The 19417-nt window shown below is 37.1% G+C and overlaps 2 protein-coding genes and 1 pseudogene across 2 annotated transcripts; 2 read left to right on the top strand and 1 right to left on the bottom strand.

Moving 5' to 3' along the window:
- Positions 1 to 301: 301 nt before the first annotated feature.
- Positions 302 to 3809, bottom strand: LOC137725094 (disease resistance protein RPV1-like; annotated as a pseudogene).
- Positions 3810 to 6277: 2468 nt separating this feature from the next.
- LOC137724406 (disease resistance protein RUN1-like) lies at positions 6278 to 10107 on the top strand. The gene is made up of 4 exons (XM_068463149.1): positions 6278 to 7989; positions 8099 to 8374; positions 8492 to 9442; positions 9536 to 10107. Exons 1-4 carry the CDS (start codon positions 6379 to 6381, stop codon positions 10079 to 10081), a joined length of 3384 nt encoding a protein of 1127 aa, XP_068319250.1. The 5' UTR covers positions 6278 to 6378; the 3' UTR covers positions 10082 to 10107.
- A 613-nt stretch (positions 10108 to 10720) lies between these two features.
- Positions 10721 to 13017, top strand: LOC137725093 (disease resistance protein RPV1-like). The gene is made up of 4 exons (XM_068463693.1): positions 10721 to 11268; positions 11396 to 12494; positions 12596 to 12871; positions 12970 to 13017. The coding sequence occupies exons 1-4, from the start codon at positions 10721 to 10723 to the stop codon at positions 13015 to 13017; spliced, it is 1971 nt and encodes a 656-aa protein (XP_068319794.1).
- Positions 13018 to 19417: the final 6400 nt, after the last annotated feature.

Genomic DNA, 19417 nt, shown 5'->3' with positions numbered 1-19417 from the left:
TATCTTTTATTGAGTGTGATCACTAACAAAAGGGGATTACAAACAAATGGGAAGGAGCAGCACTGTTTCAAATGGGATAGCCGAATCCTCTCTCCTCTGCTCTTCTTGTTTTTGCCAAAACCGAAAAAAACCCAGCTCTCTTTCTTCTCTCTTTATTTGAACCAACACCCACGGGTGTTGAAGACAACAAAACATCTTTTCCCTTTTTTTCTCCCCAAAACAAGAAAAGGTGTTTCCACCTTTGGATTGTTTAATCACCTAAAGTTTTCTTGGACATTTGTCCACTTGGCCACTTGGCCAATTATTCAACAGGATGTACGTCATTAGGCAACATCACAACTACTGTATCTCCCACTCTTCTATCACTGAACCACTTTGGAATTTCACTTCCAGGAGTTACGATATTGATACTGTGAACCACAAAAGGAGGGGTTCCCTGTAACCCAAGAAACAATTATATCAGCAAAAACAGATTTTTACACTGAGAGAGAGAGAGAGAGAGAGAGAGAGAGAGAGAGAGAGAGAGAGAGAGAGAGTACCTGAATGAACCGCTTTAACATTGAAAATATCATATTATTGCTGGCTTGATTGCCAACCAATCTGTAGCAATTGACTGCTCTGAAAAAAAAAACCACCTTAATCTTCTTATATTTGGTGGATGTGGCAACACTTTTAAGCTAGTGCAATCATCTGCTGTTACAGTTAACTCTTCATTTGATGGGAGGTCTGGCAATTGTTCAAGCCTTTTGCAACTCTCCAAGTTTAAAAATTTGAGATTATTAAGCCATCGAATGCTTTTAGGAAGGCTAACGAAATCGTTACCCCTAAGAGTCAAGTCCTCTAAAGAGGACAAGCAGCCAATATCATCTGGGATTGCTCCTTCACAAAGACTGCAGTCACTTAGATCTAATTTGCTCAGGCAATACAAATAAACTATAGTCAGCACCAAACCCATAGGGTCATGGCTCTTTCCCGAAAATAAGCCTAAACGAAGGAACAAATTCCATGATTTAGGCGGTGGGCCTTCACATCCACGTAGAGATAGTACTTTGAGATTCTTCATACGAAAGAGAGATGATGGTGCCTCTCTTATTGTAGTTCCACTCAAATCAAGCTCCTCCAAACACTTAATTTCCTCCAAATTTTCTGGAATTGTCTCAAGTTTTGAGCATCCAGACACGTTGAGATTTTAAAGAGACTTCAGACTGCAGATGGCAGTAGGAAGACATAACAGACTTATACAATCTTTGAGATCCAACGAAATAAGCCCAATCAGATGATCAATTGAAGAAGGTATTTCCTGAACACCAGTCCCCTCTAAAGAAAGCGTTGATAACATTTTCATGTTTCCCACAAATCCAGGAACCCTTTTCAGTTTTGATCAGCCAGAAAGAATAAGAACTTCGAGAGATTACATTTCTAGCGCAACGGGAAGACCCCGAAGACCATTACAGTTTCTAAAATTCCAAACTTTCAGCCTTTTAAGAACTGTAATGGATAGGTGAATCTCAACTAAATTCGTGCAAGATTCAAGCACCAGCCTCTCAAGATTTTGAACACCTGTAAAATCTGGGGTTGCGGTCAAGTTTTGAGAGTAACTAAGATCGATATGTTTCAAGCAGGACATGTGCTGTACAAAACATAAAAGGTGACATAACCATTAGCTTGAAAACACAAATGAACAAAAAAGTGTATAATGGCTTTTATCAAATCTCTTACCTTTATTCAACTCCAAAGTCGATCAATTTTACCGTGATGCAAACAAAGTTCAGAAAGTTCGTCTGGTTGAAAAGTTGGTGGGAGGGAATTTGAAGGATAACAACTTCAATCAAGCACTCTCAGTGCATTGGAAAGATATTTGGGGCCAACAGAAAGGTTCAAATTATGAAGTTGGAGAACTTTAGTCTACTTATCTTAGAGAAGCTTTCAGGATTCCACTGAGCTTGTTCTAATTCGGGCAAGCGTAAGACGATGCCTTCAATTGCTTCTGTTCCCTAATAAACAAGAAGATATGGAAAGTTAATTTCCCAAGGCAAGTTATATATATATATATGTTGAAATAAACTACGGTGCTATCCATGGTTGGTATTTCTCGTACTTACCGTATTCTTCATGAATACATGGAAGATGTCCTTATAAAGCCATAGCCTACTACGTTGACCGGGCTCTTCAAATGATTCTTGTCAAACAATTTCCCATCCCATTTCTTGTGTCAAATCATGCATCATCACATACCCATCCATAATAGTTGAAAGAGATTTCTCAATGAGAACATCTATCACAATACGAGCGCAAAATCCACAATTTTCTAGTACTTCAATTGCTAAGTTCCTTGTCATTCCCAGTATGGAAACATGCAACATCAAGAAAAACTGTCTTCTCCATCTCATCAAGGCCATCATAACTTATTTTAAGTGTTCGGAAAATTGTTGCATTGGGAGCTTTCTTTAACTTATCCAGTGCACTACTCCAGGCATCTTTCTCGCTTTTATACAAAGATGATCCCAAGATCGTAAGAGCTAAGGGATGACCTTCAGCATAATTTACGAAACACTTGGACGGCTCCACATAAGCGTCTTCTGGCTGATCTGTTTTGAAGGCTTTCAAACTAAAGAGATGAAGAGCTTGATCAACATTTAGTCCCAAAACCTCATATCTTTTATGTATACCATGCTCGATTAGCAAACCCTCATCTCTTGCTGTAACGATGATTCTGCTTCCCCGACCAAACCAACCTATCTTTCCAGCCAATATTTCAAGTTGGGTTAATTGATCAACATCAAGAAGAATGAGAAGAACCTTTTTATTAGATAAAAGTTTCTTTGTCATAGCACTTTCACTATAAGCATCCCAGACTTGTGTAGTTTTCTCCTTCAAAACCAAGGAAATAAGTTGGTTTTGTAGATGAGATAAACCAAATCTCGAGGAATGCTCTCTAATATTGGCAAGAAAGCTGCTAACTTGAAACTCATGGGAAATTCTCTCATTAACTAGTCTAGCAAGGGTTGTCTTACCCATCCCGCCCATCCCCCATATCCCTATAAAGCGAACATCATTTGCACAAACAAATAAAAGCATATCTATATATTTCAATCTAAAATCAATTCCGACTAAGTTCTCTGTTGAAACTGAGAGTGTGTATGTAGGATGCACCTTTTTCCATACGACTTCGACAACCTCTTTAATAAGCTCTGTTTCGTACCTACAAGAAATTCAAGTAAAAAAAAAAGTCACCAAAGGAGGTTCAAAGCACACGACACCCGAGTATATATTGCTTACCTATCGTTTGAAGTCCACCCTGCGAGATTACTCACTTCCATTAAAGCAGCTCTCCACCGATCCAGCTTCCATTGGCGTATGTTAATAATGTTTTTTGCATGCTTTGCGAAAGCTTCAGCAAAAGTCCCCCCTTGATGTCGTACGTCAGAGGGATCAACATTGTAAAAGATTGGCAGAATTATATCCCTCTTTGCCATGCATTGGAAAATCACTGCAAGTTCATCTAAGCACCAAGTTGAAGAGGCATAGTTTGGTGAAAGAACAACGATAGCATACTGAGATGCTTTGATTGCACTACGAAGCTCAGGAGAGTTAAATGTCCCTCTTTCAAGTCCTCGGTCGTCCTTGAAAGATTTGGTTGCACGCCGCTGTAATTTATCATAGAGATGGTCTGTGAAACCCTTGCGGGTGTCTTCACCCCTGAAACTCAGAAACACATCATATTTCCATTGACGGACTGAAGGGACATTTATCCTCCTTTGAAAAGGGAACCAATCCCTCTCCTCCATCTCCTCCTCCAAGAAGTTCATTACTACAAGCAGTTTTCCACGTTCTTCTTTTCTTTGTTTTTTCTTTTTTTTTTTTAAACAAAAAAATTCAAACCAATCAACAAAAGAATAGAGATAATGCAGGAGTTAATAGAACAAGGGAAGTTCCACTTTGTCTTTGGTGTGGTAGGTGAAACTGAAATAGGAGAGAGGACTTTCGTCAGTCAGATTAAACAGATTCAACGCTGCACGTGCAGCCAAATTTTTTATTTATTTTCTATTTTTTGGGGAAAGTTGACTTCTTATGGTTGAACAGAATCATTGTTATCAATGAAAAATAAAAGAAGGCATCTATCTCACACACTACAGCAAACTGGTCATACATTATTAACCGTACATAATATAATACATGTTTGGGTAATAAATAAAATAAAGCCTGCTATGGGCTTTATTTATTTTTATTTACACAAAAGTTACATAACTTGGGTCTACCAACTTCTAAATCCAAACTACGTTCAAACGACCATTTTATTTCACTCCAACTTGCCTAAGGTGTTGGACTAAAATCCCTCAGAAGCGTGTCTGCAAGGAAAACAACCAAAGAATGGAATATCTTGTCCACTTAAATGCATACGTACGAGTCATCTAATACGCTGAGGTTACTGTCGCGATCATCTAATTGCCTTAAGACATAGTTGAAGACCACCTACTAGGAATTACAGTCACTGTTAGCACCACATGAACGACCTACCCATGTTTCAACTTAATGATATGAGTAAGGTTGCTCCTTCTCCATTGTCTATAAATAGAACTAGGGACCTTTAAGTTGAGGACCTTCGTCAAATTCAATCTCTACGATTACACAATACCTTGAATCAATCAACCCAACTTCTTTTTAGCACAAACCTAATTGCTCTTCAGCAAAACTCTCTTAGCTCTTCAGTTACAACCTTAAAGCCTTCTTTTGAAGCAAACACTGCAAACAATCCGTGAGATCTTAAAATTTTACTGCTTAATTTGCCACTTCGTGGTATGATTCGTTTGATGTGCAATTCCAACCACTTGATTTCCTTGAGGCACGCGTTTTGCACTAAGTCCAATCTAACACCAGTGATCTCGGTGGACTCTTCTAGCATTATTTTTCCCTTCATGACTTGAATCTTGCTAGAGTTTTATTGATTTCATTACATTTCCCATCACTTTACATTTCAAGCTATATAGCTCGGCCCATCGACCTAGATTTTACTTTTGTGAACGTTTGTAACTTGACTCCATCATGAAATAATTACATTCTATTTCTTGTTTAAGTTTCTATTTCGTCTTTATTTACTTTAGAGGAAAACATACATGAAGCTACACTGAATATTAAGTCATCGTTTGCTCGAGGCACAAAAAGAACTTAACACAACCAGCGTCCCCCACTCAATGCACAATATTTTGGTTTAGAAGTCATATTAACATGCAACCTTCACACATACTCAAACACAAACACTGTATGTTGGCAACCTCCAGCAGTGGCACGCCTATTATCTTTTTCTCTCGAGCCATCTCGTGACACTGAAATCGAAAACAAAACTTGAGGCAAATGCATGTGGAACCCCGTGCCTAAACTCCGTCCGAGTTTTGGCACTAGCAATAGAATCCCATTATGTTGAAGTTATAGGAGAAGAAGGGAAAAAAAAAAAAAAACAAATAAACAAACTCAAAACTAATGACGAATAAGTCTCGCCTTGCAAAATCCAGAGTTAATGACATTATTAGTCAAACTCAAAACTGAACATGAATAAGTTGAATATCAAAGTGCGCTACGAACAAAACTACCAAATAATAAGAATATAATAAAAAAAAAGATGCCAAGATGGCTACATAACTCAAAGAGACTACATCGTAACTAACTTATTCTTTTATAGAGTTACAAAGTGTCATATATATAGAAATTTGGCATAATCCTAATAGGCCTGAAAATGAAACTCTAATACTAAAGGGCTAGGCCCAAAAAATAAAAAATTAACTAGGCCCAAAAAATCAAACATTAAAATAAACCTAAGACTAATATTTTCCAACACCCCCACTCATGGCGGTACATGTCACATGATATGAGTTTGACACTAGATATGGATGTAAGCTCAATTATGCTAATTTCTAATGCCAACTCCAATACAAAATTCCATTGATACAAGTGCAAGATTCCAAAGTGCCAGTGCACGATTCCAATGCCAGTGTAAAATTCCAATGCTAGCCAGTGCAAAGTTCCAATACAAGTGACAATGCAAAATTCCAATTCGAATTGGTGGCAACTAAGGTTGTCAATGTCGAACTTTGTCTTAATTAATTTATACCTCATTTCCTTGAACATGCTCTTACAATATAGAAAGAAACAAATTGGTGGCAACTAGCCAACTGCAACAGTGTAAAACTGAATAGATAGGAAGAGATAAAGTAATTTCCAGGTGGTAAGATAGAGGGAAATTCATTGAAAGAAACGCGAAAAAAACTGCAAGTTGTCAACTTGTCAGGATTCCTCCATTTATCTCGTCTTCTCTCATTTTTCTTTCTTGATTGGTTTAGAGATTGAGAAAAGAAAAAAGAAGTGAAAAACTGCTTGTCATTAATGATCTTCTTGGAGGAGTTGACCGTTGGAAGCGCCTCCGCATCTGCTCCGTCAGCTCGTCGATGGAAATACGATGTGTTTTTGAGTTTCAGGGGTGAAGACACCCGCAAGGGTTTTACAGACCATCTCTACGACAAATTGAAGTGGCGTGCAATCAAAACATTCAGGGACGATCCAGAACTTCAAAGAGGAACTAGTATTCATCCTGAGCTTCTTATGGCAATTCAACAATCAAGGTTTGCGATTGTTGTTATTTCGCCAAACTATGCTGCTTCCACATGGTGCTTGCTTGAACTGACAAAGATTCTCCAGTCCATGGATGAGAGTGAGACCATCCTGCCAGTTTTTTACGATGTTGATCCCTCGGATGTCCGACATCAAAAGGGGAGTTTCGCTGAGGCCTTCGTTAAACATGAGGAGAAGTTCAGGGAAGACATAGAGAAGGTGCAAGGGTGGAGAGATGCTTTAACAAAGGTGGCTAATCTTGCAGGGTGGACGTCAAAGGATTACAGGTACGAAACAGAACTTATCAAAGAAATTGTGGAAGTAGTGTGGAACAAAGTTCATCCTACATTGACACTGTTAGATTCTTCGGAGATGTTAGTCGGAATTGAATTTAGATTAAAGGAAATATGTTTGCTTTTGGATATAGCGGAAAATCATGTTTGCTTTATAGGGATATGGGGGATGGGAGGGATTGGTAAGACAACCCTTGCTAGACTTGTTTATGAAAAATTCTCTCATAACTTTGAAGTTAGCATCTTTCTTGCTAACGTCAGAGAAATTTATGCAGAACATGGTTTAGTACATCTACAAAAGCAACTGCTTTCACAAATCTTGAAAGATAAGGACGTACAAGTTTGGGATGTTTATAGCGGGATTTCTATGGCAAAGAGTTTTTTGTGTAACAAAAAGGTTCTTCTCATTCTTGATGATGTAGATCAATTAAACCAACTAGAAAAGTTGGTTGGAGAAAAATACTGGTTCGGTTTAGAGAGCAGAATCATTGTTACCACTAGAGATCGACATTTGCTGGTCGCACATGGCATAGAGAAACAATATGAAGTTGTAGAATTAGACGAGGATGAAGCTTATCAGCTCTTTAATTGGAAAGCATTCAAAGAAGATGAGCCTCAGGAAAAATATTTGGAGCTCTCTAAGCAGTTCGTTAAGTATGCTGGAGGTCTTCCATTAGCTCTTAGAACTTTGGGGTCTTTTTTGTATAAAAGAGATCCAGATGCATGGAGTAGTGCATTGAACAAACTGAAGCAAAGTCCTAATAGAACAGTTTTTGAAATGCTAAAAATAAGTTATGATGGACTAGATGAGATGGAGAAGAGAATTTTCCTTGATATTGCATGTTTCCATAAGTGGTCTGACAAAGAGCGAGTAATTGAAGTACTAGACAGTTGCGGATTTTGCGCTCGTATTGTGATAGATGTTCTTGTTGAGAAGTCTCTCTTAACTATTTCTGGCAAGAGTGTCTGTATGCACGATTTGATACAAGAAATGGCATGGGAGATTGTTCGACGTGAGTCTTTTGACGAGCCCGGTGCACGAAGTCGTTTGTGGCTTCGTGATGACATATTTCATGTGCTCACAAAGAATACGGTAAGAAGTTATTTGTAAATATCAAGTTTGGATAGCAGTATAAAACCTTAATGTTACACAGTACTATGAGACTTGTGGAATTAACTTTTCCTTCATTCCTGCTCATTAGGGAACAAAAGCAATTGAAGGCATTGTCTTACGCTTGCGTGAATTTGAAGATGCACACTGGAATCCTGAAGCCTTCTCTAAGATGTGTAATTTAAAGTTGCTTGACATTGATAATTTGAGACTTTCTGTTGGCCCCAAATATCTTCCCAATGCCTTGAGATTTCTCAAATGGAGATGGTATCCCTCCAAATTTCTGCCGTCAGGTTTTCAACCGGATGAACTGACTGAACTTTGTTTGCCCCATAGCAAAATTGATTGCCTTTGGAATGGAATAAAGGTAAATATATGTATAGAATAGTATTCATTCAGCAATTTTTTATCTTTTTGGTTAGAATACTTTGTAAGGCTTTTTGGACGGTGATCTGATTTTCTACCTTTTTCATGTTTTGTGCAGTACTTCAGAAAGTTGAAATCTATCGATCTTAGCTACTCGCAGAACTTGACAAGGACTCCAGATTTCACGGGTCTTCAAAATCTTGAGAAGCTAGTTCTTGAAGGATGCACAAATTTAGTTGAGATTCATCCTTCCATTGCATCTCTCAAATGTCTCAGAATTTTGAATTTTAGAAAGTGCAAAAGTATTAAGATTCTCCCAAGTGAAGTAGAGATGGAAACTCTTGAAGTATTTGATATTTCTGGCTGCTCAAAAGTTAAGAAGATTCCAGAATTCGGTGGACAGATGAAAAATGTATCAAAGCTTTATTTAGGTGGGACTGCTGTTGAGGAACTGCCGTTATCATTTAAAGGTTTGATCGAGAGTTTAGAAGAACTTGATTTAACGGGAATTTCTATAAGAGAGCCACTTTCCTCGATCGGTCCTATGAAAAATCTCGACCTATCATCCTTTCATGGATGTAATGGTCAACCACCTCAGCCACGGTTCTCATTCCTCCCTTCAGGCTTATTCCCACGGAAGAGTCTTAGCCCCGTGAATCTGGTGTTAGCTTCTTTAAAAGATTTCCGTTCTTTAAAGAAACTAGATCTAAGTGACTGCAACCTTTGTGAAGGAGCCCTTCCCGAAGATATTGGCTGTTTGTCCTCTTTGAAAGAATTAAATCTTGGAGGAAACAATTTTGTTAGCCTTCCCACAAGCATTGGTTGTCTTTCTAAGCTTAGTTTTTTCAACTTGAACAACCGCAAAAGGCTTCAACAATTACCAGACCTTCCGTTAAACAACAGAATATATTTAAAAACGGACAATTGTACTTCCTTACAAATGTTGCCAGGTCCACCAGAGCTGTGCAGATTACGCCGGTTTGTCTTCTCTTCTGTCAATTGCTTGAGACTAGTTGGTTATCAAGGTTCGAACAATATTATATATTCAATGCTAAAGCGATTCCTACAGGTACTCTCTCTCTCTCTCTCTCTCTCTCTCTCTCTACCTCTCTTTATTTTCCTCCATAGTTGTGTGATATGGTGGTTAATTTGAATCGTACAGGAAATCCCTCATTTTGTTGACCGTTTTAGTATTATAATTCCTGGAAGTGAAATCCCTGAGTGGTTCACTAATCAAAGTGTTGGACACTCACTAACTGAAAAGCTACCTTTGCATGCCGGTAATAGCGAGTGGATGGGGTTTGCTTTGTGTGCTGTTTTTGTATCTCACGAGAATCCAGCCGTTGTTCGTGAAGTAGATTATTTGCAAAATTATGCAAATGAAATTTGTTGTCAATGGAAAATTCCTGGTTCTCAGTTTGAGGGTGTGTCTTTTTATAATCGTCTAGACCAGGTTGTATCAGATCACCTTTTGTTAGTCCTTTTGTCTAGGCAGCACTATAATTTTTTGGAGGAGAAACGCTGTCAGATTAAGTTTGGTTTCAAAACCAGACGTGCTGTTGGAAACAAGAAATGCTTGAAGGTGAAGAAATGTGGAGTCCGTTCAGTGTATGAGCAAGATGCGGAAGACCTCAACAGAACAATGAACCTGTCCAACAACAACAATTCTCTTCACGAGGATGTGCACTTTCCACATTGTGATTTTTGACGTATCAGCAAACATACAAGCTGCCTCTGTTAAGTGAACATAAAAATCCACGAATGAGGCAGGGTAAAGCAGAAGTGGTAACTTCGACAAGGAAGGAAGCACTCCGGAAAAGATTAAAAGAAGGGACATGTCTCTGTATCTATTCGGAATCTTTTGTTCTTGTAAGTTCGTATGTTATGATCCTATGGAGTGAATCGTTCTTTCCCTGATGGCCATCTCGGAATCTCAGTAAACCTAATGCATTTTAGTCTTATCCTTGGATTGATGGTAAAAATGTTAAAATTTGTATTCAACGAATTAAGGGCTAAAGAGTACACATATTTTATTCATTGATAGCAATGAATCTGTTCAACCAAATGAAGTCAACTATCCAACAAAAATAAATAAATTAAAGAAGAAAAGATAATTGGCAGCATGTGATGTGCTTTGGAGCATTGAATCTGTCCAATCTGACTAAAAAAGTCAAAAGAGCCTCTTTCTCTCCTATTTCAGTTTCACCCAACACACCTAGACCAACTGGAAGTTCCCTTGTTTCCGACACGAAGCTAGCCTCTCTCTACCTTCCTGTTTTTTTGTTGGTTGTTTTGGTGTTTCTTCGTTTAAAGAAAAAACGAAAAAGAAGTTGTCAGTAACTCATCAATGAATTTCTTGGAGGAAAGAATGGAGAGGTGGGACCGTTCCCGGTTTCAAAGGGAGCTGCTCGATGGAAGCGCCTCCGCATCTGCTCCTACAGCTCGCAGATGGAAATATGATGTGTTTTTAAGTTTCAGGGGTGAAGACACCCGAAAGGGTTTCACAGACCATCTCTATGATAAATTACAGTGGCGTGCAATCAAAACTTTCAAGGACGACCAAGGACTTGAAAGAGGGACATTTATCTCTCCTGAGCTTCATAGTGCAATCAAAGAATCTCAGTTTGCTATTGTTGTTCTTTCGCCAAACTATGCCTCTTCAACTTGGTGCTTAAGTGAACTCGCAATGATTTTCCAATGCATGACAAAGAGGGGGACAATTCTGCCAATCTTTTACAATGTTGATCCCTCTGACGTACGACATCAAAGGGGGACTTTTGCTGAAGCTTTCACAAAGCATGAAAAAGAGCATAAGGAAAACATGCGGCTGGTGGATCGGTGGCGAGCTTCTTTAACGAACGTGAGTAATCTCGCAGGGTGGACTTCAAACGATCGGTAAGCAAAGTTAACATGAGCAATATATACTCGGATGTTGTGTTCCTTTTACCTTCTTTGGTGATTAGTTTTTATTTTATTTTTATTTTTATTTTTTATTTTTTATTTTTACTTTAATTTCTTGTAGGTATGAAACAGAGCTTATTAAAGAGGTAGTCGAAGCCATATGGAAAAAGGTGCATCCTACATACACACTCTCAGGTTCAACAGAGAACTTAGTCGGAATTGATTTCAGATTGAAATATATAGATATGCTTTTATTTGTTCGTGCAAATGATGTTCGCTTTATAGGGATATGGGGTATGGGCGGGATGGGTAAGACAACCCTTGCTAGACTAGTTTATGAGAGAATTTCCCATAAGTTTCGAGTTAGTAGCTTTCTTGCTAATATCAGAGAGCGTTCTTCGAAATCTGGTTTAGCTCATCTACAAGATCAACTTCTTTCCCTGATTTTGAAGGAAAAAACTACACAAGTTTGGGATGTTTATAGTGGAAGTGCTATGACAAAGAACCTTTTATCTAACAAAAAGGTTCTTCTCATTCTTGATGATGTTGATGAACTAAACCAACTAGAAATATTGGCGGGAAAGACGGATTGGTTTGGTCCGGGAAGCAGAATCATTGTTACAACAAGAAATGAGCGTTTGTTAATCGAGCATGGTATAGATAAAACATATGTGGTTTTGGGACTAAATGATGATCAATCTCTTCATCTCTTTAGTTTGAAAGCCTTCAAAACAGATCAGCCAGATGATGATTATGTGGAACTATCGAAGTGTTTTGTAGATTATGCTGGAGGCCATCCATTAGCACTTAAGATTTTGGGATCTTCTTTGTATAAAAGAGGCCAAGATGCTTGGAATAGTGCGTTGGATAAAGTAAAGAAAGCTCCTAACGCAGTAATTTTTGAAACTCTGAAAATAAGCTATGATGGCCTTGATGAGATGGAGAAGAAAGTTTTTCTTGATGTTGCATGTTTTCATACTGGGAATGACAAGGAGCGAGTAATTGAAATACTAGAAAATTGTGGCTTTTGTGCTCGTATTGTGATAGATGTTCTCATTGAGAAATCTCTTTTAAGTATTTTGGATGGGTATGTGGTGATGCATGATTTGACACAAGAAATGGGATGGGAAATTGTTCGACAAGAATCCTATCAAGAGCCTGGTCGACGTAGTAGGTTGTGGCTTCATAATGAAATCCTTCACATATTCATGAAGGATACGGTAAGTAAGAGAAATATGCGTTCTGTATAGCAGCCAAATTAATTTGAATATGTATAAAACTTGCTTATGAAATTAACATTCCCTTTCTTCTTGTTTATTAGGGAACAGAAGCAACTGAAGGCATTGCCTTACGCTTGCCTGAATTAGAACAGGCTCAGTGGAATCCTGAAAGCTTTTCTAAGATATGTAATCTAAAGTTTCTCCAACTTCATAATTTGAGCCTTTCTGTTGGCCCCAAATATCTTTCCAACGCCTTGAGATTTATCGACTGGAGTTGGTATCCTTCGGAATCTCTTCCTCAAAATTTTCAACCGGCCGAACTTTCTGAACTTAGTTTGCATCATAGCAAAATTGATCGGCTTTGGAGTGGAATGAAGGTTAGAGAATTGAATAAAAGACGTTATACATTTTATGTTTTTTGTTTATTTATATCTTGCCAGCTAATGATTGTGTCATCTTTTTATATTATCTACAGAACATGTCCTGCTTGAAATATATCGATCTTAGTCACTCTCAAAATTGAAGGAAAATTTGTGAAAAACAAGTTTATTTGAGCAACATCAACAACATGCAATTAACAATTAAAAGGCGGAATCATGTTTATATGCACTCAAAAACAAAACTTAACCCATGAACTTCAAAGCCTAGTAGATAGGTGAACCAAGACTCAACTCAAAACAAAGTGAGTTGAGAAATCAATACCTTTGTAGATTCCTCTTTGCATAAGCAAAGGCTAATCACCCAAAGAGAGGGCCTTCATTCCTTGCATCTTAGATCCATGGATTTGGATGGATGAAAAGGTTTCTCCAAGTTCCCAAAATTGAAAACCTCTAAGTCTCCACACCAAGGCATATTGTAGAAGAAATAAGTGACCTTGGAGGAGTTTGATTGCTAGATGATCCCTCCAAGGTGGCTGAAATTTTAGAGAGAAAGGAGAGCTTGTGTTCTCATCCTTTCCCCAAAAATTACCCTTAATGAATTTTGGCTATAAAGTCATACTTATTCCTTAATTCATTTGAGTGGCAAACTTGTAAATAAGTCCAAAACCACTCCTTCTTTAACATGGGATTTATTGGGCTATTTGGGCCTTTGTGAATCATTATTCATTAAGTTGTCACACAACTTAAGTCAATGGACTTGACGTTCGAAGCCCATTGGGCCTTAAGGTCCAAAACTATCCCGTGGTCTTTTAACGAACTTATTCGTTTGATTAATAATCATATTAATTAATCCTTGCCATAAATAATTAAACCATTTAATTATTCTTACTCATCTCCGTTGAATCTTCAATCTCTACCTTACACGGTGTACGATCCATTAGGTTCCTTTTAGCGAGGCAGTGGGCGATTCAAACTCTTTCAAATCGATTGTGAATTGAAACTTACTTTCAATTCTCCCGTTAGTGATAATACACTTTTAGGGCTTCCACAAACCATGGTTGACGCCTAGCAGCATGTCATGGTTACCCAAGCTAATCAGAAGAGGTGGAGAACCTATTCAGTTTTAGGATTACAAATGCAATACGGTCTTTCTCTAATACAATACTCTTGACCACATTGTTTGGTTTGATAGTTTATTCATGTCTACTATCCAATGTGAGTCTTGTGCTTATATGATTACCTTGAATGTGATTTGGAACACATTCCTAAATCTCATTCATACTCTGGCCAGAGATTCTAAATCATATCATAGAGTATTCTCCCTCAAACAGTTTGAAGGTTAGAGATCCCTTGTTGCGCATTCACTTGTCTCCATGGCTAAGTGGCTTAACCCCAACGATGCCGTGGACACCCTCCTGATGGAGTGACTTTGACATAATCAAAGATTAAGGACCTAACCACAAGACAACTGTGATGCCTCAGGTCAAAAGACTAATTTGCATTATCCCAACCATGAGTTCTCATGTGACATGAATATGAGAACTCTTCGTTGATCGTGTTCAGTGAACTCATTCTCTATTGAGCACCTACGTACTTGTCTTGATGTCACACACACCAATGACTCGAGACTAGTCACTCTCCCTGAGAGAAGACATAGCACGTACTGATCTTAACGGACTGTCAATGCCTAATTGACAATCCTATGATCAGGAACGTTTAGGATGTGTCAACGAAAGAATGGTCTCATGAATCTAACTTCTTTAGATCGCATTCTTCCAATCACATATTCCTTGGACTTATCGTTTAAGCATATAACATTTATATGAGACGGCTCAAACAATAATCTTTGCCCTTTACATTAAACTAGATTAGTTTAACATGTGAAATGTCCATAAAGTATCATCATATGATTGGTTTTAGGGCACATTTCCAACAATCTCCCACTTGCACTAGAGCCAATCAGCTTAGTCATCAGTGATGATACCTCTTATGTAGTCATTTCATAAATGGCTGAGTAGTAGGCCTAGACAATGGATATCTATATGTTATCCATAGAAGCAACCTTGAGAATAACGACGTCACCATTATACATGATTCTCAATCATGTGGTTCAGTCTCTCATTTGAGTTCGGACCTTGATGAGACCTTGATTCCCTGGCTTGAGCTATCGCCCCATTAGTGTCATACACTTTCTGGTTGGAACCGAATGGAGAGTTCATAAATGAACTTTCCCATCCAAACAACAATGTTGTAAGCTTCTATATGGCAATATATTTTGCATACATGATGGAACACATTAAAGTCATTACTTTTAACGTTTCCACCCAAATATCTCTTTAGTCATAATAAAGAGATATCTCATTATCACTTCATTCATAATGAAGAGATATTCTATGATGGATTAGATTCATAATCTAATACATTTACGCTTCCATTACGTTACTCTAATTCTTCCTCATTCTTGAGGAATCCATCCTTAGTATTTCTTAAATACCTAATGATTCACTTGACAGTTGCCATGGTTCTGATCCTGGGCTTGCACTGATATCATCTTGTACCGTTCTAGGTACAACTTATATCAATGTTTTCATACAATATGAAATACATAAATCACCTTTCTGCGTACGCATAAAGGATTCTATTTACGCATTATTTCTTTGGGAGTCAAAGGGTACATTCCCTTTGAGAAGAACAACTTCCTAGTCTCACTAGAATTGTCATTCTAATTGAAGTTTATCATCATATGAGAAACTTCCTAGCATCTCTTGTCTATTTTAGGGATTGATATAATCCAATTATATCTTGAAATATATCTTTATAGATTTCCATCCCATAGACTTTATCTCCCATATACATTCTATCATTATAGAATGTTTAAAGTCATAACTTTAACGATGAAGAATTCCTTTCATTTTCAAAATTAATATATATCATGTATATATATATTCAAATTTAGGAATATGATTAACTCCCACTAATCTTTTGTAAACCTAGTAAACAAAAGATTCATTTACATCTTTATGAGAAATCAAACGATTTGATCCTTTTTCTCATAAGATGCTTATAGCTCCCACTAAGTGTAGTCATAAGGATTTTCATTCTTATTTCTTTCGAATTAAGAGGTGTAACTCTATGACATAGTCATAAAGTTCAAACCATTCAACTGAGACGATTTATTAAATCCTTCTCGACTACCTTGGAGCTTGTGGTGTAGGAACTAGGTTGTTATATTTGTTGATCATATCAAACAAATATTGCTTATTAGCACACAACCCCAAATCTTAACATGTTTAAGATTTGTCTTTCTTTCCAACTACATCCTATGGAGTTATGAAAATTTTGGAAGATCTTCTAATTGACAATCGTATTGTTTTAGAAGTATATATATCCTATATATGGGTAATAGATAACATCCAACGAACTAAATTTTATTCAAGTTCGTTCTTCTCCTAATGGAGAAATTCATTATCTTATGATGCTATTTTCCTTGATATCTTTCAAGGAAACTCATCTAAAGTGTTATCTTTCCTTGGATCAAATCTAAGGAGGTAAATACTTTAGACGTCTTACTCATCTACTTACATTTCTTGAATTCTTTGAAACCTTTTGCAAAGTATTCGGACTTGTGTTTATTCAAAATAAACTATAGTCCAACCGAGAGTGATCTTCGGTGAATGTCATACAGCATGAGTAGTATTATGTTGTGGACAAGTGCCACTAATATCTAAGTGAATTAACCTCAACAACTTTGTGATTCTTTCTTCTTTCCAAAAGAATAAAGATTCGAACATTTCGCCTCTATACAATTTTAACAAGAAGGTATTGGATCCGGATCTAACGATCCAAAGCATCCATCTATGACCAACTCGTAACTTATGTTTTAGAGGTATCACAACTCAGTTGGGATTAGTCACTACCTTGCAACCTTTTGGGTTTTAAGCATCATCGTATTCTAAACAGTTAAACTACCACATCATCTCTACTATAGAGACAACCAATTAAATTACAATAATCTAATTATTGATTAATAAAGAACAATGTTTTGTCAAACAAAACATTTATCCATCTCTACTATAGTGACGGATTTAAGTTCCTTAAAATTGGAATGTAAAGAGAATCTTTAGTATTTTCCAATTTCTTTGGTAGTTCATATGAGGAAGTAAGTACAATCCGCTTTCGCAGGGATCTATATTTTATTCACTTTCCGAATGTGAAGTACTTTCTCTTCTCTCATTAATCTTCTACTTTTTATTAGCACACTTTTACAACAATTGTAAAACATAGTTGCTAATATAGAATCATGTATTCAAGTAGAAGAACCAACTGTTTTGAATTATTCAAGAACATTTTACAACACCTTCGAAAGGCGTGTTCTTGACACTTGCAAGACATTTCTTGCAAATACCCCTTCCAATGTCCATCATTTCATAAAGAAAGTTTGTTCCCTTGGAGTTATTTTGCCTTCTTCATTTGACTTCCCTTTTGACTACAATAGTCATGATCCCTAAACTCCCACTATCTCTCTTGAAACTTATTTCAAATGTGTTATACACATCAAACGATTTGGAGAGCGTGAGGTTATTGTTCACTATATAGTTTACAATAAACTTAGTGAACCATTAGGATAGGGACACAAAGGTGAAGTCCTTGCCTAGTTTCCGTCTCGTTTAAGTGTTTTGACACTTCAACATTCAATGATTCAAAATCATCATAAGTCCATGTTGATGGACTATTTTTGTCAACCAACCATTATGTTCTCAACATAATTACAAACTTTCAAGAGTTGTTCAAGGCAACTCTCATTTCTTCATACAACAATTTGTAAGTGAAGAATCATGGCACATAAAGTGTCCATGCCCTTGTGCTTACTTCTCAAGTTCCTTGTTCGTGTAACAAAGAGACAAGCACTAGAGTTTGCATTGTCCTCTTCATGGTAGACTTATCTAACATGTTCTTCCATTGATACATTATCAATAGGAAGATTGTGAGGATGAGACTACTTAGGCACTTTTACAATCCATTCAAGACAATCTATGGGATTGTGGTACCAAGTTCGGAAACTAAAGCGTTCGGTTTTTCTTTGTCAAGTTTTGGATAGCGTTTTGCAAATATATTGGTAAACAAATACATAACGAATATAAATTGATTGATTTTAAGCTATTTGATCCGGGTCTTTAAATCAAAATAGCACCACCCACTATTTTTAGCAAATTCCATATCCCTCATCGGAATTCGAGAGTTTTGTTGAACTCTTAGCGGGGTATGGGAGACTCACCATTACCAAGCCCACCTCACGATGATACGATATCGGTTAGAAAAAATAATGATGAGAGAATAACACTTTACTCATTTACAACTCTTGTAATTACCCATCTAGTTTGGCCTCTAGAGAATGTGGCCTCACGATGATACGATATCGGCACCATTGCACTTAGTTAAGTTATTCCCACCATGCTTAGTTCATGAAGGGGTTCAAGAATAGCCTCACAATGATATGATATCGGCCATCCTCGTTGCCTACACTTACCTCATCATATGTTTATGGACTCCTCCTGAGTGTAAGCATGCACTTTGTACTCCCCCATGATAGGGTGAAACCGGTGTACAAGTCACAAACGATTGGAGCCCACCACGGTGGAAGGCCTACGAAGAGATATTCAAAGCATCTCTCGCTTATCAACTTAATAATGGTTTGTTGAGGGTTTTAGGTCTCATCACATATAAACATACATTTTAATCCAATTAAAACATTTTGGTCCTATTACAACTTTTGGTCCATATGATTGATTTAGTAGTATATAATACTCCCACTATGCTTTTAAAACGGTTTTTAAAGCAAGACTATATGGTACTACTAATATAAGATTTGCATTCATTGATGGACTATATAGTTGCCTTAGGGCCTTAGGATGACTATGAACCTTTGATTCGATTCAACACGAGCCTAGTGTTGAATCTCGGTCTAGGGATGGTGATTGATTTTAGTTACGCGTTTAATCACATTAAGGCGTGTTGTCTTATTGGGCGTTGGACCCAACTACTCCAATTTCATGCATATCGAATAAAACAAGAAAGGAGTACTTCAAAGTAAATAAGAGCTTATGCTCTTTTACAACAATTGATCAAATCAAATTACTTTAAAGTAAAGAAGAGCTTATGCTCTTTTACAACAATTGATCATATCAAATTACAACCAAAATTTAATCTACTCATTCCCATGGTTCAAACAAATTTGAAACGGCCATTCACATAGCTCAATTATCGTAGGCTTAGGTTCATAATCACCCTTTCTTTAATTAATTAACGCTTTAACTAATTAAACTTGAATGCAACATTTTCATTTGGTTTTTGTATCCATAGAATTGATTTAAATGGAGCTAAATGAAATGAAAATCCAATTCTCATTTAAAGAGACAAAACAATTTTTGTTCTCATTTTGTTTTGGGCCAAAAAACAATGACCACAACAATTTGGGTCACTATGTTAAAACAAAAACTTTTGGGGTCACTTTGTAAAAACACAAAAGTCCACTACTTCATGTAA

The sequence above is a fragment of the Pyrus communis genome, chromosome 2 (genome assembly GCF_963583255.1).
Source record: "Pyrus communis chromosome 2, drPyrComm1.1, whole genome shotgun sequence".
NCBI lineage: Eukaryota > Viridiplantae > Streptophyta > Magnoliopsida > Rosales > Rosaceae > Pyrus > Pyrus communis.
The sequence above is the reverse complement of the archived record's forward strand: the minus strand, read 5'-3'. Positions and strand labels throughout refer to the sequence as shown.

What these genes read in the sequence shown, in the direction of transcription:
- LOC137724406 (XM_068463149.1), top strand. Translation starts at nt 6,379, where the DNA reads ATGATCTTCTTGGAGGAGTTGACCGTTGGAAGCGCCTCCGCATCTGCT. An exon ending in ATGTGCTCACAAAGAATACG is followed by an intron (nt 7,990 to 8,098) that starts GTAAGAAGTTAT and finishes CCTGCTCATTAG; the next exon opens with GGAACAAAAGCAATTGAAGG. An exon ending in TGCTAAAGCGATTCCTACAG is followed by an intron (nt 9,443 to 9,535) that starts GTACTCTCTCTC and finishes TGAATCGTACAG; the next exon opens with GAAATCCCTCATTTTGTTGA.
- LOC137725093 (XM_068463693.1), top strand. Translation starts at nt 10,721, where the DNA reads ATGAATTTCTTGGAGGAAAGAATGGAGAGGTGGGACCGTTCCCGGTTT. An exon ending in GGGTGGACTTCAAACGATCG is followed by an intron (nt 11,269 to 11,395) that starts GTAAGCAAAGTT and finishes AATTTCTTGTAG; the next exon opens with GTATGAAACAGAGCTTATTA. An exon ending in ACATATTCATGAAGGATACG is followed by an intron (nt 12,495 to 12,595) that starts GTAAGTAAGAGA and finishes CTTGTTTATTAG; the next exon opens with GGAACAGAAGCAACTGAAGG.